We start from the raw sequence: 18,511 nt of genomic DNA on the forward strand, positions 1-18,511 counted from the left end.
ACTCGTCCAAGGTCACACAGTGGCAGTTTTGACAGTATAGTTGGACACTGCCAACTACATAAGTAAACATGCACAAGGGTCTGCATGCTTGAAAGAGGTGCAGGTGAAAACACAGGCACACACAAATTCCCTCCCGCCCATTTATTGTAACATCCCATTATTTCTCAACTGGGTTCCCAGAACCACAATTCATCTCATTTTTAACTCTTGTTCTTTTCAACTGGAGCAACATTTATCTGAATAATACTGGACTTCCGAAGCAGTCTTGGCAACAAACTCAACATACTACTCACCTTGCGGGGCAGAGTGGGGACCGCAATAGCAGAATGAACTTGCTTGAATAACAGGGTTTTACTTTAGTTCATTTAATCCTCACAACATTAAGAAGCAGTGTTATTTGCACTTGACAATTGAGGAACATGAGATTTAGAGAAACTAACTCCCCAAATGTAGTTGACTAACAAATAATGGAGCCAGGATCCTTACCCAAGTCTTACCATTTCCACGCTAGGGGTCCAATCGGAGCTGTAGCTGCCAGCCTATGTAGCTCCCAGCCTATGTAGCTCCACAGCCACAGCAACACCAGATCCAAGCAGAATCTGCGATTTACACCACAGTTTACAGAAACCCCGGATCCTTAACCTACCAGGTAAGGCCAAGGATTGAACCCACAACCCCCTGGTTCCTAGTTGGATTTGTTTCCACTGTGCCATGATGGGAACTCCCTAAACACCAAATTCTAAAACGAAGCCTAGAGATCCAACAAGTGCAAAATATAATTTAGCAATCATAGCTTCTCTAGAGTATTTACAATACTAAATCCCAAATCTCTACTAAGACTTTATTACATGTACCACAGAATCCCCAAAGCAGAGTGCTACTGCTGTATTATTACATTCTAACTATTGTTCATTTATAACGGAGAGATAATTCTGGACTTGTGCCTTTTAGTCACCCCCCACACACACACCATCAATAAGGTGGGTTTTTTTCCCTGCCACTTATTTTATAATCCATTCAACAAATATTTTATTTTTCAAACCTTTGTAAGATCACTACTCCTGGAATTTATGAATAAAAGTGAACAACAAAATAAATTTTACAGAGGAGTTCCCATCATGGCTCAGTGGTTAGTGAACCCAACTAGTCTACATGAGGACTCGGGTTCGATCCCTGGCCTTGTCCAGTGGTGTAGTTCGCAGATACAGCTGGGATCCTGCATTGCTGTGACATCAGAAGCAATGGGAAGCTTAGTTAAAACACAAGGGCCCTATTATTATCCATGAGCCTGGACCTTGATGGTGATTCTTTTACAAGCCAAAGTTTGAAAAGCACTGTCCTGGATATTCACCCCGCCAACCTGTCCTGCTTCGGACCTTGTCTTAGAGGTCACTGCCCAGAGAAGTGGTCTCTAAACACAGCCCATCCAGTGTCCAGTTGAGGCACCATCCTCAAGGATCCCATAGGGCCATCTATGAACTACCCGGTCCCATCTTTCTCCACTGCAAGAAGAAAAGACTCCAAGAGAACAGATAGTATGTCTACTTTTTCACCCATAATATTCCCAGTACCTAAAACAGTGCCTGATTCACTGAATGAGCCTGAAAGATATACCCACACATTATGAACCAGCATTTTCACTTCTAGGAATTCATCCTAAGGAAACAATAAAGAATGTACTCAAAATATTCAGGCGTAAGGGTAATGCAGACCTAGGCTTATGTTAAGCTATTGGAACCAAATGTTCATCACTAAAGTGAAACTAAAATAAGTACTGTCATTAAAAGTAATATATCCAGAGTTCCTGCCATGGCGCAGTGGAAACGAATCCGACTTTTTTTTTAAGTGATAAGTGGAGGAAGAACCTATAGAGACTCAAGAGATGTATTAGCCAATTGCAGCGAATGGAACTTACGTGAATTCCGATTTGAAAAACCTTTTTTCAAAGAACAATTTAAGACACTGGGCAAGTTTGAATACCGAGTATATAGTTTCAGAGTTTAAGGAGGTGATTCTTAGGAGTCCTTCTTTTAGAGATACATACTTGACAACTTGTTGAAAAGTCTGGCATTTGGTTTAAAAAAAAAAAAAAAAAAACAGGGAAGAGAAAAATGGGTGGGAATATAGATAAAACAATGTTAGCCATGAGCTAATGCTACCAAGGTTATTATCTCTACTTTTTTATATGCTCGAAATTTTTCATAAAAATATTTTTTCAAATTCTCCCCAAAGTGATGCAGGTTACTTAAGGACTTAGAAAATTGTTCCTCATTATTAACAAAAGTAGGCAGGAGTTCCTGTTGTGACTCAGTGGTAATGAACCTGACTAGTATCCATGAGGTTGCGGGTTCAATCCCTGGCCTTGCTCAGTGGGTTAAGGATCCGGCGTTGCCATGAGCTGTGGTGTAGGTCGCAGACGTGGCTCAGATCCTGTGTTGCTGTGGCTGTGGTGTAGGCCAGCTGCTGCAGTTTTGATTCAACTCCTAGCCTGGGAACTCCTTCCATATGCTGTAGGTGCAGCCCTACAAAAAAAGAAAAGGAAAAAAAAAAAAAAAAAAAGCAGCAGGTAGCAAAACAGTATCATCCCATTGTATATAAATACATATGCCCAAAGGTCTAGAAGGATACATATACCAAGGAAGTAACAGTTCCTCCTCAGTACTAGGAACGGCACTCCCTAAACTGATTAGCATGTTCTATAATCTGCCTTGTTCAAAACAGTATTGACGAGATGCATGGCCTGGGAGCTCTCAAAATGTGACAGGTCAGCAGATAAGCTGAACTCTTGATTTTGTCCAATTTTAATTTTTTCATTTAAAGCACTATCAGTTTGGGTTCTCTTCATCAAAGAACCATTCTGAGAATGAAACGAAGTGGAATAAAGCAAATTACAAAGGAGAGTTTTATGTCTAGGCTTTTGATTAACTTTTAAAGAAAAGGCAAAAGCAGGCGGTTCACTTCCAGGTTTGTTCCTTTAATTTCAATTCATGCAAAAACATGTTTTTGTTTGCTTGCTAAAAGGATCAAGTGTGAATGTGTTGCCTAGATTAGAAACTTCAACAGATATTTCAATCATACATGGAAAAAAATAAGAACGAGGGCCAAGAAAGCCTTTTGTGGTCTTTGGCTAATGAACTGGGAGTCATAATCAGGCAGAAAAAAAATATTTAAAAGATAAAAATGAACTTGATGATTGAAGCAATCTGGACCAATCTGATAGGGCTGGACATCAATTCAGGATCTTAAACATGATAGTTGTTAGCAAGTATGTTTACAACTGTAGTTCACAACAAAGTAGAAGTCTGAGCATAGAAGAACTGTGCCAGAGGTGAGATTTTATTGACTTGACATAATTTCTCAGTATACAAAGTATTTAATCAGGTGTAATATTTACAATTCTTACATAATGTACATTTTAGAATAACTATAAAGATAATGTACTTTGCTCCATTTACAATGACATCCTATAGTAAAACTACATTCATGAATTAGATACAAATAAATTCTCTACATACTAATAAAAAGTAAATGGATTGTTGGTTATACATTCTTTAAAAATACACCTTTTCACAAGTAGCAAGAAATATTACATGTAATAAGTCTTTATGACTGGAATGATCCAGAAATATCACAAAGCACAAGTAAACACATATGGAAAAGTAGCTCATCATTTCCAAAAGTCAACCTTTAGCCTTTGTGTAAAATAAGTGGTGCCAACATCCTTTGTAATGTAGCGAGCTTTCCCTGTTTAAAATTAACACCCAAAAAGTGGGAGGCATGGTGAGGAAAAATAAGAAAATCTAGATAAGATAGGGAAAAGACCAATGCAGAGAAAATTTTATTTAATCGAACCTTGCTTCCCCCTCCCCATTATCTCATTTTAGTCAATAAATTTATGTGAATAGAAAAAGATGCCCACAAATCTGTATTTTTAGATGTCAGGATTTAGCCAAACAAAATTGGTGCCCCTTTTAGTTGTCTTCATTTAGAAGCATTAAGACACTAATAAAACCTAAGGTGAATTAAAACTACTTTTACAACGTTTTGCCTTGATTAATGTTTGTTACTGCACAAATATAAAATTCCCTACACTGTAATGTCTTCAAATCCTAATCTATTCCTTCAAAGTAATCTTATATCCAGGTTCTCCGGAATACTTGGAGTATACAAGGAAAGCTGGCAGTCATTATCAGATTTTGCTGCTTTACAAAGATTTCAAATCATTCCATGATACGAGTAAAGTGCCTCTGACTAGTAGTCAGCCGTACAGGGGTTCTGGTGTCAGCTATGCCATCAATGGACAAAGCAGAGACCCCCTCTGCTGGCAGAGACAACGCTGGCACTCCTTGATTAAGATCTCAGAAGTCCTACCGTGAGAATCCTGAGAGAGAAAGTAATGCCAGAGTACGCTGTGAGCAGCGGAACAGTACACAAAGGGATGTTGTTATAGTTTCACCTTGTCCCGCCCCCTCATTTTTTCTTTTTGTGAGGAGCTCTGAATCCAAAAAGCGTAGAAATTACTAGTCAGTGCTCTTTCCACTATATCATGCATATCTGAAGTCATTCTGGACAAACAATCCTATAAAAATATATCATTTTTCCAGCTCATGTCCACAGGGGAAAGTGCTATCAAACAGAAGAGTTAATCTGACGATATAAAAGTAATGTGGGAATGTCTTATTCAAAATGGACAGTAAATTTAGTCTTAAATACAATTTGGCTTATTATGACTACACTTTACATGTGTAAAATTATATTTTTTTAAATATTGCTTAACACGTCACAAACAAGTTGCTCCAACTGTGAAAGTATCATTTTTTTTTCACAAAATGCGTTCATGAAGAACCAAAGTAACATTCCAAGTGCAATCTATGTTTTAGAAAGTAAACACTAAAGTTCATTAAAATCCACAGTGAAGACCAGTATCAATTAGGCGAACACTGTAATGTAGTGAATCCCTGGAAACTTCTAAATTCCTAAGGACTGTACCAAAGGTAAAACCTTAGAAATCGTAAACATGTAAGTGTTATAATGAAAAATTGCAAATAACCATGCAATTACCTTTAGTCTAGTTCTAACATGAAATTGCATTTTATGAATTCCTCATAGTACTGCTATTCTTATTTTGAGATTAATCTAATTTTTAAGTTAATGAGCTAATTATAATGAGTTGATGGAATGATAAGGAATCCTAAACTAATACCAGCTGATCAGTTAGAGTAAGAAAACAAAGCACAAATGAACTTACTTATGAAGCCCAAGAGTATGACTAACATTCTTTACACTATAATATATCATATTGTATTTAATAATTCACAGCATAGGAAAACTCAGATTTGTTACATACTATAGAAAAGCTATTAGTTGACACAGCTAAATTCACCTTGGTTAAGAACCAAGCTACTCTGTAACTACTTGTAACCATTAATTTACTTTAAAGCCTTGCTGTTATACTACTGAATCATTTCTGCCAAATTTAATGCAAGTTGAGTCTTGGCACCTTCAAGAAATCAAGCCACAGCAATGTATTTTTGTATGTACAGGTACCCTTGTACTCTTAAAGATTTCACTTTCTCTGAAGATATTTAGAACCATGATTGTTGATCATCTTTAGTGAACTGTGAGTACATCTCTAATTACTAAATTTAAGTAGACACTAATTACTGCCACATTAACAACTCATGACTGAAGCCACAGATGTTAAGAGTGTCATAAAGAACTGCTTTCACAACTAGAGATCCCAAAAGTGCCCTGAAGACCAAAGGCTGGATCCAAAAGAAAAACTGCCTCAGGTAAAGGTCAGCTGAAGTCCTAGGGTCAAAACAGGAAAGAGACACCACAAAGGAAAAGTGGGGCTTTTCCTTTTCTTCCCTTTTCTCCTTCTTTCTTTCTTTTCTCAACAGATTTCCTTATCCTTGAGCTTTCAGACAATTAATTTCAAGGTACACTAATAAAAATGCTACAAATCCAACTTTTGCAGTCAGGTGATCTGTGACTGAGGTGAATCAGCAAAGATTTAATGTTTCTGTTATTGTTGTAGTTAACATACAAGGCTTTGACAGTTAGCACTGCCTTAGAAATAATCCTTAAATATATTTTTATCCTGATCTAATGCACAGTGATTATTATTAACTAAGCATCACATGCAGGCAATTTGGCCAAATATGGAACCTTTTTGTGATGTGAATTTTAGTATAACTGATGTGTAGACAAATTCTGATTTGAAGGTCAATCAACTTAGAAAATTCTACTTACTTCTCGTTGGAAAATGTTGGAAAATTTATTATTCATCCAATATAATTTCTCCACTTATCTGATAACTCAAGTTTTAAAATCTCTCTTATTTAGAAACTGAGTATCAGTAATATTACATGTAACATGGAAAAGACAATTAAACTTAATTGCTGACAATATTAGAAAGAAACCATAAGGCAAATTATTTTATACTTCTGACAAGCTGTGTCAATCGGACTAATCTGTAATATAAACATGGAAAATTAGTATATCCATAATACTTTAAAACTCAAGGGTCTATGACTCATGTAACTAAATACTAAAGCAATATAGATGGTATAATTTAAAAGAGTATATACTGTGTATGAGTACACAGGGTAGAAGTTAGAAAGATTAAAAAGCAATTTATTGCCATATATTTTAGGATAAACTAAAAAACAGGTTTTTTCCCCCCTCCTTTTATGGAGATTTTCCTTTCACTAGGAGCAGTAACAAAAATCTATCTTGAAAAGGACAAATTTCAAATATAAAAATGTTCCACATTATCTTATAAATCAACATTTCCTTTGATGGTTATAATCTGATGAAAGCATAATTTTGCAACATTCAAGTAACCTTTGAAACACAGTTTTATTACATCAATAAGTTTGTCAAGATTTTAAGGAATCAACCCAACAATAGAGAACTACAACTTCTATGAGAGTCTTCTGGTAATTAAAAAAAAAAAAAAAATGTTAAGGGCTTCTTTTTGCTTCATAAAATGGAATAAATCTAAAGAACTGAGTTATGTCAATCTGTACAGTCATTATACGTATGTTAAAGCACTGGACAATAACTGAGTACTGCATTTACGAACAAGTAGGGGACACATATTCTCTAGCTCTAACAGTTAAATTACATAATATGTATATGATAGCTAGGCTACCAAAAAGCAAAAAAGCTATTTCTGAGCCACCAACATCAGGGAGCTATAGCAAAGACATACTCTTCAGCCATATAGGACATCAGGCTCCCATGTGATGCAAACGTACTTGAAGGAACGACCCTGGGCACAGTGCTCAGAACAACAACAAAAAAATCAATGCTATCACCCACTGGCAAAAAGAGATCTATCTAAACTCTTACGATCTTGCAACCTAGAGATGGGCTAAGTCTAGATTCAACTTTTATCTGTAAAAAATAGACCTTTAAACAGATATTAAAAAAAAAAATAAGCCAAGTCTTAAGGTAGGTTCCTCTCCCAACTATTTGAGCTCTATGTTTTGATTTATAAAAATATCAATGAATGGGCACCTTTTTTTCAAACCACTCAGTATCTACTAAAATTAAGTAGACACTGAAACAGTAAAAATCTGTGAGTTTTCAGATGTATACTTTAGGGAGTAACCAGATTTACTATTTTCCCCTTCTTAAAAAAATTCAAAATTTCTGTGAATCTTGCTGGAAACGGTTTAGTTTCTCTGGATTATTGGACGCCATTTGGGAGAAATCACGAAAAATGTCCTGGTAAGTTTCATCACCTGCATGAAAGTAAAATAAGGAGACTTTTAAAATGTATACAATGAAAGTACTAATAAACAACATTCATTTTTATGATTAGTAACTATTTTATAATTCATTACATTAAAATTTTATTCAGATGAGCATTTTTGGAAGAAATAAGACCAACTAAACGTAAGTTCTGGGAAAGTATATAGTGAAAGAAAAAATAAAACTATACCTGAAAAAAGCACCTCAGATGCAGCCACAGAGGAAAGTTCAGAGTTAGAAAAGAGCAAGATGCAAGTGTTTTAAAGCAATGTGAAGAAATACATTTATTAACACATGAGAAATAAAAGTCATTCTGAATGAAGTATAATAAACCAGGCATATTTTAAATAAATATTTCCCTTGATCAAGGTCAAAGAAAAGACCAAAAACAAATACTAATGTTTCTGATGGATGCAAGTTATTAGAAAGACAAGACCAGGTAGAAAGAAAAAAGCCTCCTATTTTAATATTTTTTCATTAAAGGTATTTTAAACACATATGAAAAAGTAAGCCTGTACTCAAATTTCAACACTTAACTAAAACTAATGCACCTAATCCAGTGTTTACTAAGCTTATAAAATAATAAAGCCTAGAAAATGACTTTAAAATCATAGTTTAGTCAGAAGTGTTTTTGTTAAGGGTAAGTCATACGAGCAGGGATGCTATGAGAGAAGCATAATAAACACCAGACATTTGTTAGAGTAATACATGTGTATGTACGTACAAATATGCTTGCAGAGAAGTGTATAGATACTGATATTATAGCAGATTAAATACTATTCTTCTTGTGATGAAAAACTATATACACACATACAGATTAACTCCTCAGACAATAGATTTGCATAAAATAAAATCTTATTTTCAAAATGAATCATTCATCATGAATGATTCCTGTAAAACACATTAATTTGTTTATGTTTGGCATAGTTCTGTTTTCAAGATTTAGACTCTCAAATACTGTTTTAGGTGATTATTGGTGCAACATGGTTTTATAATTATTTCCCATAAAATACCTTGCATCCATCTTGTTACAAACTCATTGCTATAGTTGTTGCTAATAGTGCAGTAAGTTTTGTCAGCTTTTAAAAAGCGAGATTTTTTTTTTTTTGAGGCAACAGATGTCATACCAAAAGCTGGAGAATCAAAAAAAAAAATGGGTGGAGAGGGATAAAGATCTAGTAAAAAGGTCTAACAGAATAACCCAGGATTTTCAATAAAAAATTTTAATGCTTTTAATATTTAGTCAATGTAAAAAGCAAGTTATTAAAATCTCTAGATAGTTTTCATTTAGCCCTGGAAATTTTCTCATGACCTGAATCAATCTACTTTAAAAAGAAAAAAATACAGTAAGAAGAGAATCATAATAGGTAGGCTAAGAGTAAGATCTAACTCATACCATTGTTACTAAAACAATAAAAATAAAGGTTGATATGCTGGAACAACTGGTGAGACAATCCAAATATACCCATGATTTCATAAAAGTTTACCCTACATTAAAAGACAAACTACAATCTATTCCCGTTTTTAGCCAATCTAAAAGATATAAAATAAACTAAGAAGAGACAAACATGAAAATATCAATTAACAAACCATACAAAATATTTAAAATTTTTCTTATTCTTAGATGTTGAATTAAAATATTTAAAATATTTATTGTAAACATTATAAATATTTTAAAAATACTATTCGAACTGGAGAGTCTGGAATTTTACTTTCCAAGAAAGTGTAAAGTGCAGATTATAATACAAAAATACCACACTGATTGTACCATTCAACACCAGAAGTAACTTAAAAGGCACACATTATACATTCGAGAAAAAGTAGGAAGAAGGATCTAGCAGACACTAATGCCAAATAGTTTACAGATAGCACCAGATGAGCATTCTTAAGTATTACAACAGTACAATGGCAATATATGGCTTCTACTATTAGCAATGCATATTTTGCATAACAAGCTATGGGATTTTTTTCTTTTTGTGGTTCACCAGTTTTTTGTTTTTAAATTATCTAGTATCCAGTCCACAAGTACATTTTAGTAGTACCATTGTACCATGCAAAATAAATTATAAGACTTTTTATTCACTGAATTAAATGCTTCCTTGAAGGAAAGTGTTGGTGCTACACTAATCATTGGTTTCACTTACTGAACACATTTAGAAGAGTTAATACAATACAAAAAGAAGTCTCACCTTCACACACATACACAAAACTTTTTGTTAACATTCAGTTTCTAACCAAACATTAATTAATATAATACCTTTCTTAGACCTCAAAATATAGTCAAAAAGCATACATTACAATAACAATAGTGACTAAGATATTTAATATAGTTAACACAAATTGAACTTCAATGTGATTTTTTAAATACAATTTTAATCACTTGAAATGTTTCCCACAGCAAATATAACTTGTTCTACACTAGAATACATAAACCACAACCCAGAATATGTTGCCCTGGAAAGTTCATATAAGTACATTTAACACTTTATTATCAACAGTAAACAACTAACCACCCAATATTTGTAATACTAAGTTATATTCTTTAAATTACTTAATCACATTCTGTTTCTCTTCAGAAGGTTAACTTTCCTATATGCCTCGACAGATGTGAGTTTTTAAAAAATGGACTGCTAAATTTCCACTGATAGTTTAAAAAGGTTTTTGATTTTTGGTATTCAGAATAAGCACTGCAACAGCAGTTATGATCCAAGATTTTGCTGATTTTCTCTTAAATGTACTCCCCTGCAAGATTCGGCAGCATGTATGACCCCACCCCTAGGTGATCAGTGTATGATCCTGCTCTTTCTGGGTTGATTACAGCTTCATTTTTATAACTGATTAGATCAACCATCAGTCTTTGCCAGCAACATGCTCACATAACCAGTGGTTCACTAAAGAGGTGATTTTCATTGGCTAAGAAACTCTGCCAACAATCAAGAAGAGTCATAGACAAACAGCATATGATATCACTTATATCTGGAATCTAATATATGGCACAAATGAACCTTTCCACAGATAAGAAAATCATGGACATAGAGAACTGACCTGTGGTTGCCAAGGGGGAGAGAGAGGGGGTGGGATGGATTGGGAATTTGGGGTTAACAGATGCAAACTATTGCCTTTGGAATGGATAAGCAATGAGATCCTGCTACATAGTACTGGGAACTATATCTAGTCACTTATGATGGAGCATGATGATGTGAAAAAAAAAGAATGTATACATGTATGTGTGACTGGGTCACCTTGCTGTATAGTAGAAAATTGACAGAACACTATAAACCAGCTATAATGGAAAAAATAAAAATCATTATAAAATTAAAAAAAAAAAAAAAAAAAAAAAGAGTAGTCACAGAGCCAGAAACTGGGAAGCACCAACCTGGTTTCCAACAGTGGAGAGCAGCGTGTGATACTGCACCCACCTACCCAATCCTCCTAAGAGTTGTGGGAACTGAAAGGGGAATACATCTTCTGTTTAGGAAATATGTGCTCTTACATCACCTTGCAAAGAAATAGGGAGTCTCAGGACCTTAGGATTGTTGATAGTTCAAAAGTGGGATTTCCTAAAAAGAGGTTCATGATATCTGAAGATTATATCTGAATATTTTAAATGGTAGGGCTCTTCATAATGAAAATACCTGTTTGTTTTTTTTTTTTTTTTTGGCCAAACACAACATGTGGAAATTCCTAGGCCAGGGATTGAACCTGAGCCATAGCAGTGACCCAAGCCACTGCAGTGACCATGCTGGATCCTTAATCCACTGCAGCACAGAACTCCACTTGCATTTTAAAACTACCCAGAATTCTGAGGTTTCCCTTCTACTGTTAGGTAACAAAAAAAAAAAGATCTGGATAAGACAACCAACCAAAATCTATGACAGAGCAATTTACAGTGATAAGCAGAGAGGGGAAAAAGGACCTGTTGCCTGAGCAAAAACATCTACCCTCCAAAAACTTATAAAGGAAAAGGAGCCAGAGAACAACTGCTAAGCCATTTCATCATGTAACCTGTATAAAATTGTTCTGCTTCAAATGTGAGGCCCTCTAAATGAATTTAAAACCTAATTATTATCAAAGCAGAATCTCATTTTATTCTAGTGATATACCATCTCTAGACTTCTATTTTTTAATCTTTTCTAAACTAAAACTTGAGGGTAGTAGGAAAGCTTGTTTTTCTAAATGAGGCTTTAAAAAAATTTCATTCCCATAAATTGGAAAAATCTTTCTACTGATGAATGGAAAGTATACACTCATAAACTAATACATAAAATGACAGTGAAATGCTCCTAAATGGGGGCAGAAGCCCAAGCAGTTTGGGTGGAACTAGAAGCTGCAAGAACATAAAGGACCTGCCCAGCTCCAGGGCAAAGTCGACCAGTGACCTTCTGACTATTCAGCTGGGTGCAACTTCATCGGCAAACACCTTAAGGAGAGAGCAGCTGACCAGACGCATGTGTTTAAAATGTCAGGGGGGGAAATAAATTAACTTAAAATCTTGACGTTCACTCTTATCTCGCATATCAGGTCATGTTCTTTGAATAATTTTCATTTTAAAGTGCTTAAACACAAAGGCCTCAAAAATGGCCTAGTAATACTATCAGTTAAGTATATCTATTACAAAATTATAACTTATTTAAAATCTAACATTCAAGTTTAAAACAAATGGGTGAAATTCAGAATTAATGCTGAGACTTCACCCTTAATCAGCACTCTTACATCTTGGTACATCATGAGTCAGTAGTATTATTTGATCCATAGGATTAAAGTGGGACACCCTAGATTAGAAGTATCTAGCTGAAGTGCCTCTATTCTCAAAAGGTCTTACTTGTTCCCTATTAAATTAGACCAAAACTAAGTAATAAATACAGTCTTCTGAGAAAGGAATGGCCCCATATTTATATTAATTACATATTAATCTGGTTAAAATAAAAGTAAATGGCTGCTACTAGCATAAAGTACAAAAATCTCAAAACATACTTAAACAGGAAAAATAAATGAAATCACAAGCCACTTTTAAAATAATATGCATTGAAAAAAGTCAAATATACTCACTGAAAACTGAACAGTCTCAATTATTTCAGTCATGAATTCCTAAAATTTTTAACCAGCATGTATATGAATTTAAAACAGATAAATCAGTAATTCATATACTCAAATTCATGAAACCGGAGATCTAATTATTATAGTCTTTTGTGAAGAATGTCTAATTAGGATGTATTCATCAAAGAAAAATCTGATCAGCAACATTTCTTGCTATTTTTAACATCTCAACTCAAAGATTAAAAATTGCTCAAAAGGAGATGTGAGCTGATCTTGAGTTGAGATTTCTCTAATAAGTCTACTTTGCCATCAAGTTCACAAATTATTGTTCTAAATACTTCCATTTATCCAACAGATATTGTACAACTGCTTGGGGCAAAGCTACAAGATAAAATGAGACCTCTTCCCTATACCTTATAAACTATTCTCATTATGAACTTCTTAACCTACTGGTAAATTTTATTTCTAAACCTCCAACTCATTTTTAAGTCAAATATAGAACTCTTACTTCAATAAACTTTTTCTAGGTATTTTCCATACTGACTTTTTATACGTCAACACATAGTGATTTGGTTTTTTCCCTGAACACAATTTATAGAAATTCCCTGAATGACAAAAAGAAAACAATTTTGTTATATTCACTTGACAGCCAAAAAGAAAATGACTGTTGTGCTGCTGTAAGTGTAGAAAGATACAGTATCATTCCATTCACTTTACTGGAATGTATGTGGAAGACATCTGTACAGCAGATAAAGAAGTCAGCAGCCAGAATTAAATACAGCAAGGAAATGTGTACTGTAGGAGGAATAGTTACAGATTTTTAAAGGCTTGAGAGTGAGCCACTCTCAAGATTTCAGTAATTACAGTACATAACTAACAACTCACATTTTATAAGTAATTTATAAAAACTCTATAGTATTAGGTTAGCTTGCTAAAGAACTATGACTCTTCCAACTGTAAACTGATAAATTCTTGGATACATTTCTTATACTGCATTTCAGTATGGTTATTAGTAGAATATTGACCTGGCTGTCCATAAAGTCCTTCTGATTCCCGCATCTCTTCATTCATTCTTGCTAAACGTAACCTAAAATTAAATAAAAGGATTTTCAGATAAAGTTATACAATATAAATATTCATAAGCTAATGAATTATATAAATAGCTAGGACATGTACTGATATATTTTTTCTCTTACTAGTATCTACCAATGAAATAAAAGGGCTCTTATCATTCTTAGCAATCTGAAATACAAAAATAACTGTATTTTGGAGTTCCCACTATGGCACAATGGATTAATGATCCAGCCTGTCTCTGTGGCATTGCCAGTTTGATCCCCGGCCCAAAGCAGTGGGTTAAGGATCTGGTGTTGCTGCAGCTGCAGCACAGATGGCAGATGGAGCATGGATTCAATCCCTAGCCCTGGAATTTCCATATACCATGGCTGCGGCTGAAAAAGGATACACAAAAAAAGCAACAACTGTGTATTTTATGTAATTCTCATGAGAGAAGACAATAAAAGACTTCAAAAAATTACATTTCAGCTCCACTTAAGCAGGTTCCCTGCAGCACCACTGGCAGCTTACTTCCTTCAGACACGGAGAATTCCTGGCTTCTAAAGCAACTGTCAAACTCGTAACTGCCAACTGCTGAAATTTTGCTTCTGTAGCATGGAAGCAGTAGCCTGTCATAAGTTCATTCTAGAACTCACACTGAAGTACACTTAGTGTACACTGAAGTAAGGTAGTTCCAGACATACAAACAGTATGTCTTACCTATAAATTCTAGGGATATATTCTGACATATAGACATTATACTAAACGACCATAGGTTACCAAGATTTTCCCATAGTTACATACTGACTATACATTCTTTTTTGGGTTACATTTCTTGGTAGCAGGAAGACATGCAGCATTGGATTAAGAAAACAAGAATTTCTTCCCATTTTCTTACTAAACATAAGTAACATTTTGGAAGAGGCAAATGATGCCTGTGATGCCCCTCTGCTACTCAGAACGTCTGGCCTGTCCGTCAGGCCAGCAAATACTCATGGCCTTCCCAGATTTTTACCCCCTCTTCTAACGTCCTCTCTCTGGTAACTGACATGGTCTTTTCCTATCTTCAAAATACAATTCCTTGTCAATTTCTTTTTTAACTATTGTGTGAATTAATAATAGCAACATAAGTCTCCCTTTCGTATTTGGACTTTTCAGAGAGGATGACTATTTAAAAAGAATTTTAAATGAAACTGGCGTCCTCATACAAAACAAAATGAGAAAATTTAGACAATCTGGGAACATATTTTTGAGGAGGAAGGGCTATTACTATAAGAATTGGCTGGGAAGCTGCAGCCAAGGTTAACTTCTCCACACCACTCATCTTTTCTTTAATAACTTACCCTTCTCCAATTTTAAGTCTATAATGTTTTAATAGTTCTTTATTTTCCTACAATTACCTCCACAATAACAATAATCCCTCCAGTGAGAAAAAGAAGCTGAGTACAAAGAAATACGTTTTGCTTTCTTTGTTTTGTTTTGTTTCAATCTGGCAGGGGTCAGAGAGAGGGGATATATGGCAAGTCAAGAATTCTCAGTGGGGGAGTTCCCACTGTGGCTCAGCTGGTTAAGGAGCCGAACATAGTCTCTATGAAGACACAGGTTTGATCCCTGGCCTCACTCAATGGGCTAAGGATCCAGGATAGGTCACAGATGTGGTCAGATCCAGTGCTGCATAGGCCGGCAGCTGCAGTTCTGATTCAAACCCTAGCTCAGGAACTTCCATATGCTGTAAGTGTGTCCATAAAAAGAAAAGAAAAAAAAAAGAATTCCCAGTGGGAGCTCAGTTCAAGATAGTCAAGGGAGTTTCTCTTTGAAAGCGAATTCATGAATTCATCCACATGAATTTCAGTCACTTACAAATGAATTCATCCACATGAATTTCAGTGGTTTACAAAGAGAAATAAAGAATCAACAGTCCCAGGCTTCGTTCATACAACTTAAGCTTGAGACTTCCTACCTGACAGTAAAGTGTAGGTGACAATCACATTCCTAGATTCCAAGTGTCACAAAGAACTGTGATCTAAGATGACAATCAAATTAAGACTTCAAGATTCTTTCTTTAAGAGATCATATTAAATTGTATCCAAACATTCAAGAACAATGTTTATCTCAGAATAGAGTACTCATGTGAATAATTCTTTCAAAAAATAAGCCCTAACAGGTCTCCTAAGCAGTGGTGACCAAAGGCAATACAACTGCAAAAGTTACTAACATCAATGCAGTTGGCTTCCCTGTTTATAATCCTCTAATTCGTTTGGTAGTAGTATAATTACTGGTTACCGTATCAATCCAATTCCCACCCTAGTACTGTACTAAGAGTTACAGAATCCAGCTCAGTAAAGTCTCTGGTTTTCTATTCTTACTGACCAGGAAGAATAAGAGAAGTAGCTATTACACGGGTTTTAGAGCCAAGATTCTTGATTTCAAACCCTAGCTTCACTACTTACTAGTTTCTCAAATTATCTGTGGTGTGGCTTCCTTATATAATGAAGCTGATAATAATAAAACCTTCCTCGTAGGGTTGAGGGGGGCAAGTAAGTTCATGTATGCAAAGTGCTTAATAAATACATTTAGCATGGTCAGAGAAGTAGTGTGGCTTTTAGTGAATAACCAAGTCTAAATTTCACACCTATGCACAAAACTCTGTACAAGTAATGCACTGTATGGACAATAATCAAGTGAGAAGAAAAGACTTACAAGGTCACTATATCTGCGTTGGCTGCTTCTACAGCTATACTCAAAGGGTCCTTCCCTTCTTCATCAGTGGCATGTTGATTGGCACCTCGTTTTAGGAATAAACATACCTGCCTGTTTAAGGAAACAGTATTTTAGAGATATTGCTAATAAGAAAAAAATTAGTATTCACCTGAAAAAAAAAAAAGTAACACTTATAGAAATAACATTTTATTAGGAATTCTTGATTCATTCTATAAGACTTTATTGAATACTAACTTTAATAATAAAAATCTGTCATGATCAACATTTTATAAATCTCAAGGTATTTTCATATTTAACCTGATAATACATAGCATAGCAGGATATATAAATTATGGTCCCTACCCTGGAAAAATATAAAAAGATGTATGTACACAGATACCTATACACTTAAATAAGACAAAAATCATTCAAGGTCGTGATCTGAGAAAGAAGGAAATCAAGGTAATGTTAACAGCATAATATATTAATGATAATTCAACCACAAAGAATGGGAGGCAATCTCGCCACTGTATTCCACAAATACCCATAACTCAAAAAAAACCAACAAAAATGAAAAAAAATTAAAGAATGAATAAATGGAGTCTATGATGTCAAATGGGAATAATTATTACAAAGAAGAAAATACACAGGATGAATTAAATACAACCATTTTTAAGTACAGAAAAAGTTTTATGATAAAGTTATTGAAATGAATTCCTTTGCTAATATAGGCAAAGAAAATTAGCTATGATAAAAATAGAAGATGAGATAAAATAAACATAAAAAATGACAGCTTCTTGCTTGTCCAGATAATGAGAACTGGAGATCTTGAGAGGTTTACTGAAAAACAATCACCTATGACACAAACTTTTCATATAAGGCCAACATTTTTATTTGTATCCTCTAGCAGAAGCCCACTTTTATAGCTTCACTATTTTGTGAATGTGAATATTGTTCCAGAAACGACAACATCAATAGCACAGAATAAGAATTTACTTTAGAATTTGACTTTACCCCATGGGAAAACCAAAATTTATCAACTTACAAAATTCTCCCAAAATGTGTGTGCTATGTATATAATTTATCTGTACATGCATAAATACACACATAGACTTAAGCTGTCTGATGAAATCCCCACAATTTCAGTAACAGTTTTAAATATAAAAACAGACCTATATAAAGAACCAGTAAAGTTCAAAATAAGCTTGGCACTTTTCTTATCTGAGAAGTAAAAGTATCTTTTTCTCAGAATGAAATTTTTTAAAATTTCAAGTTCCATTGTGACACTATAAGTCACAGGAAAGTACTTTACAACTCTACCTAATGATCTTGACCTGAGAAAAAGCAAAAACTTTTTTTCAGATAAAATCTATTTAAACATATAAGCACTACAGTTTACCCCGTGTGCCCTAAGACGGTGGCGTGGTGCAGTGGTCCCCGCCCTTGCACATCTCTTTGGTTCACATTAGCACCATTCTGTAGGAGAAACTCGCATGTCACCAAAGAGCCCTTAGAGGAAAAAAAAAAAAAAAAAAATAGTGAAAAAAATAGTGATGTACAAAAAGTGAACAAAAATATATTTCTATCAAAAACTTTAATAGCCTTTCTATTGCATTTTCCCTCAAAGAGAAAATACCCCCCCAGAAAAAAGAGAAATGATAAATTATTTTTTCCCCAAAACAACTACTACTGCTTTTTTTTTGAGGGGGGGAGGCACCCATGGCATGCAGAAGTTCCCAAACCAGTGATCAAACCCAGGCCACAGCAATGACCTAAGCCACAACAATGACAATGCTGGATCCTTAACCTGCTGAGCTACCAGGGAACTCCCCCCAAGAACAACTTCTAATTGGAATTCAATTTGTAGTCTGTGATCTAGCAAAGCCCATACTTTCAATACTAAAATTCTTTAAGAAAAGGAAATTAAGCTTACACACAGTGGTATTCAGAAGTTACT

The 18,511-nt window shown here is 34.6% G+C and overlaps 1 protein-coding gene across 15 annotated transcripts in view; it reads right to left on the reverse strand.

Annotated features, from left to right (window-relative positions):
* Positions 1–3,315: 3,315 nt before the first annotated feature.
* ACAP2 (ArfGAP with coiled-coil, ankyrin repeat and PH domains 2) overlaps positions 3,316–18,511 on the reverse strand; it is a 156,146-nt gene continuing 140,950 nt past the window's right edge. For all 15 annotated transcript variants that reach the window (XM_021070084.2, XM_021070080.2, XM_084990742.1 and 12 more), the window contains 4 exons: positions 17,954–18,063; positions 16,555–16,665; positions 13,827–13,888; positions 3,316–7,754 (listed from right to left, as the gene is read on the reverse strand). In XM_021070084.2, the coding sequence (XP_020925743.1) occupies positions 7,654–7,754; positions 13,827–13,888; positions 16,555–16,665; positions 17,954–18,063 (384 nt within the window). In that variant the 3' untranslated portion in view covers positions 3,316–7,653. The remainder of the gene's footprint in view (positions 7,755–13,826; positions 13,889–16,554; positions 16,666–17,953; positions 18,064–18,511) is intronic.

The sequence above is a fragment of the Sus scrofa genome, chromosome 13, assembly GCF_054392235.1.
Source record: "Sus scrofa isolate SSC_HxYL_T2T_F1_AM1 chromosome 13, Sscrofa_HxYL_maternal_Yorkshire_Landrace_v2.0, whole genome shotgun sequence".
Lineage (NCBI taxonomy): Eukaryota > Metazoa > Chordata > Mammalia > Artiodactyla > Suidae > Sus > Sus scrofa.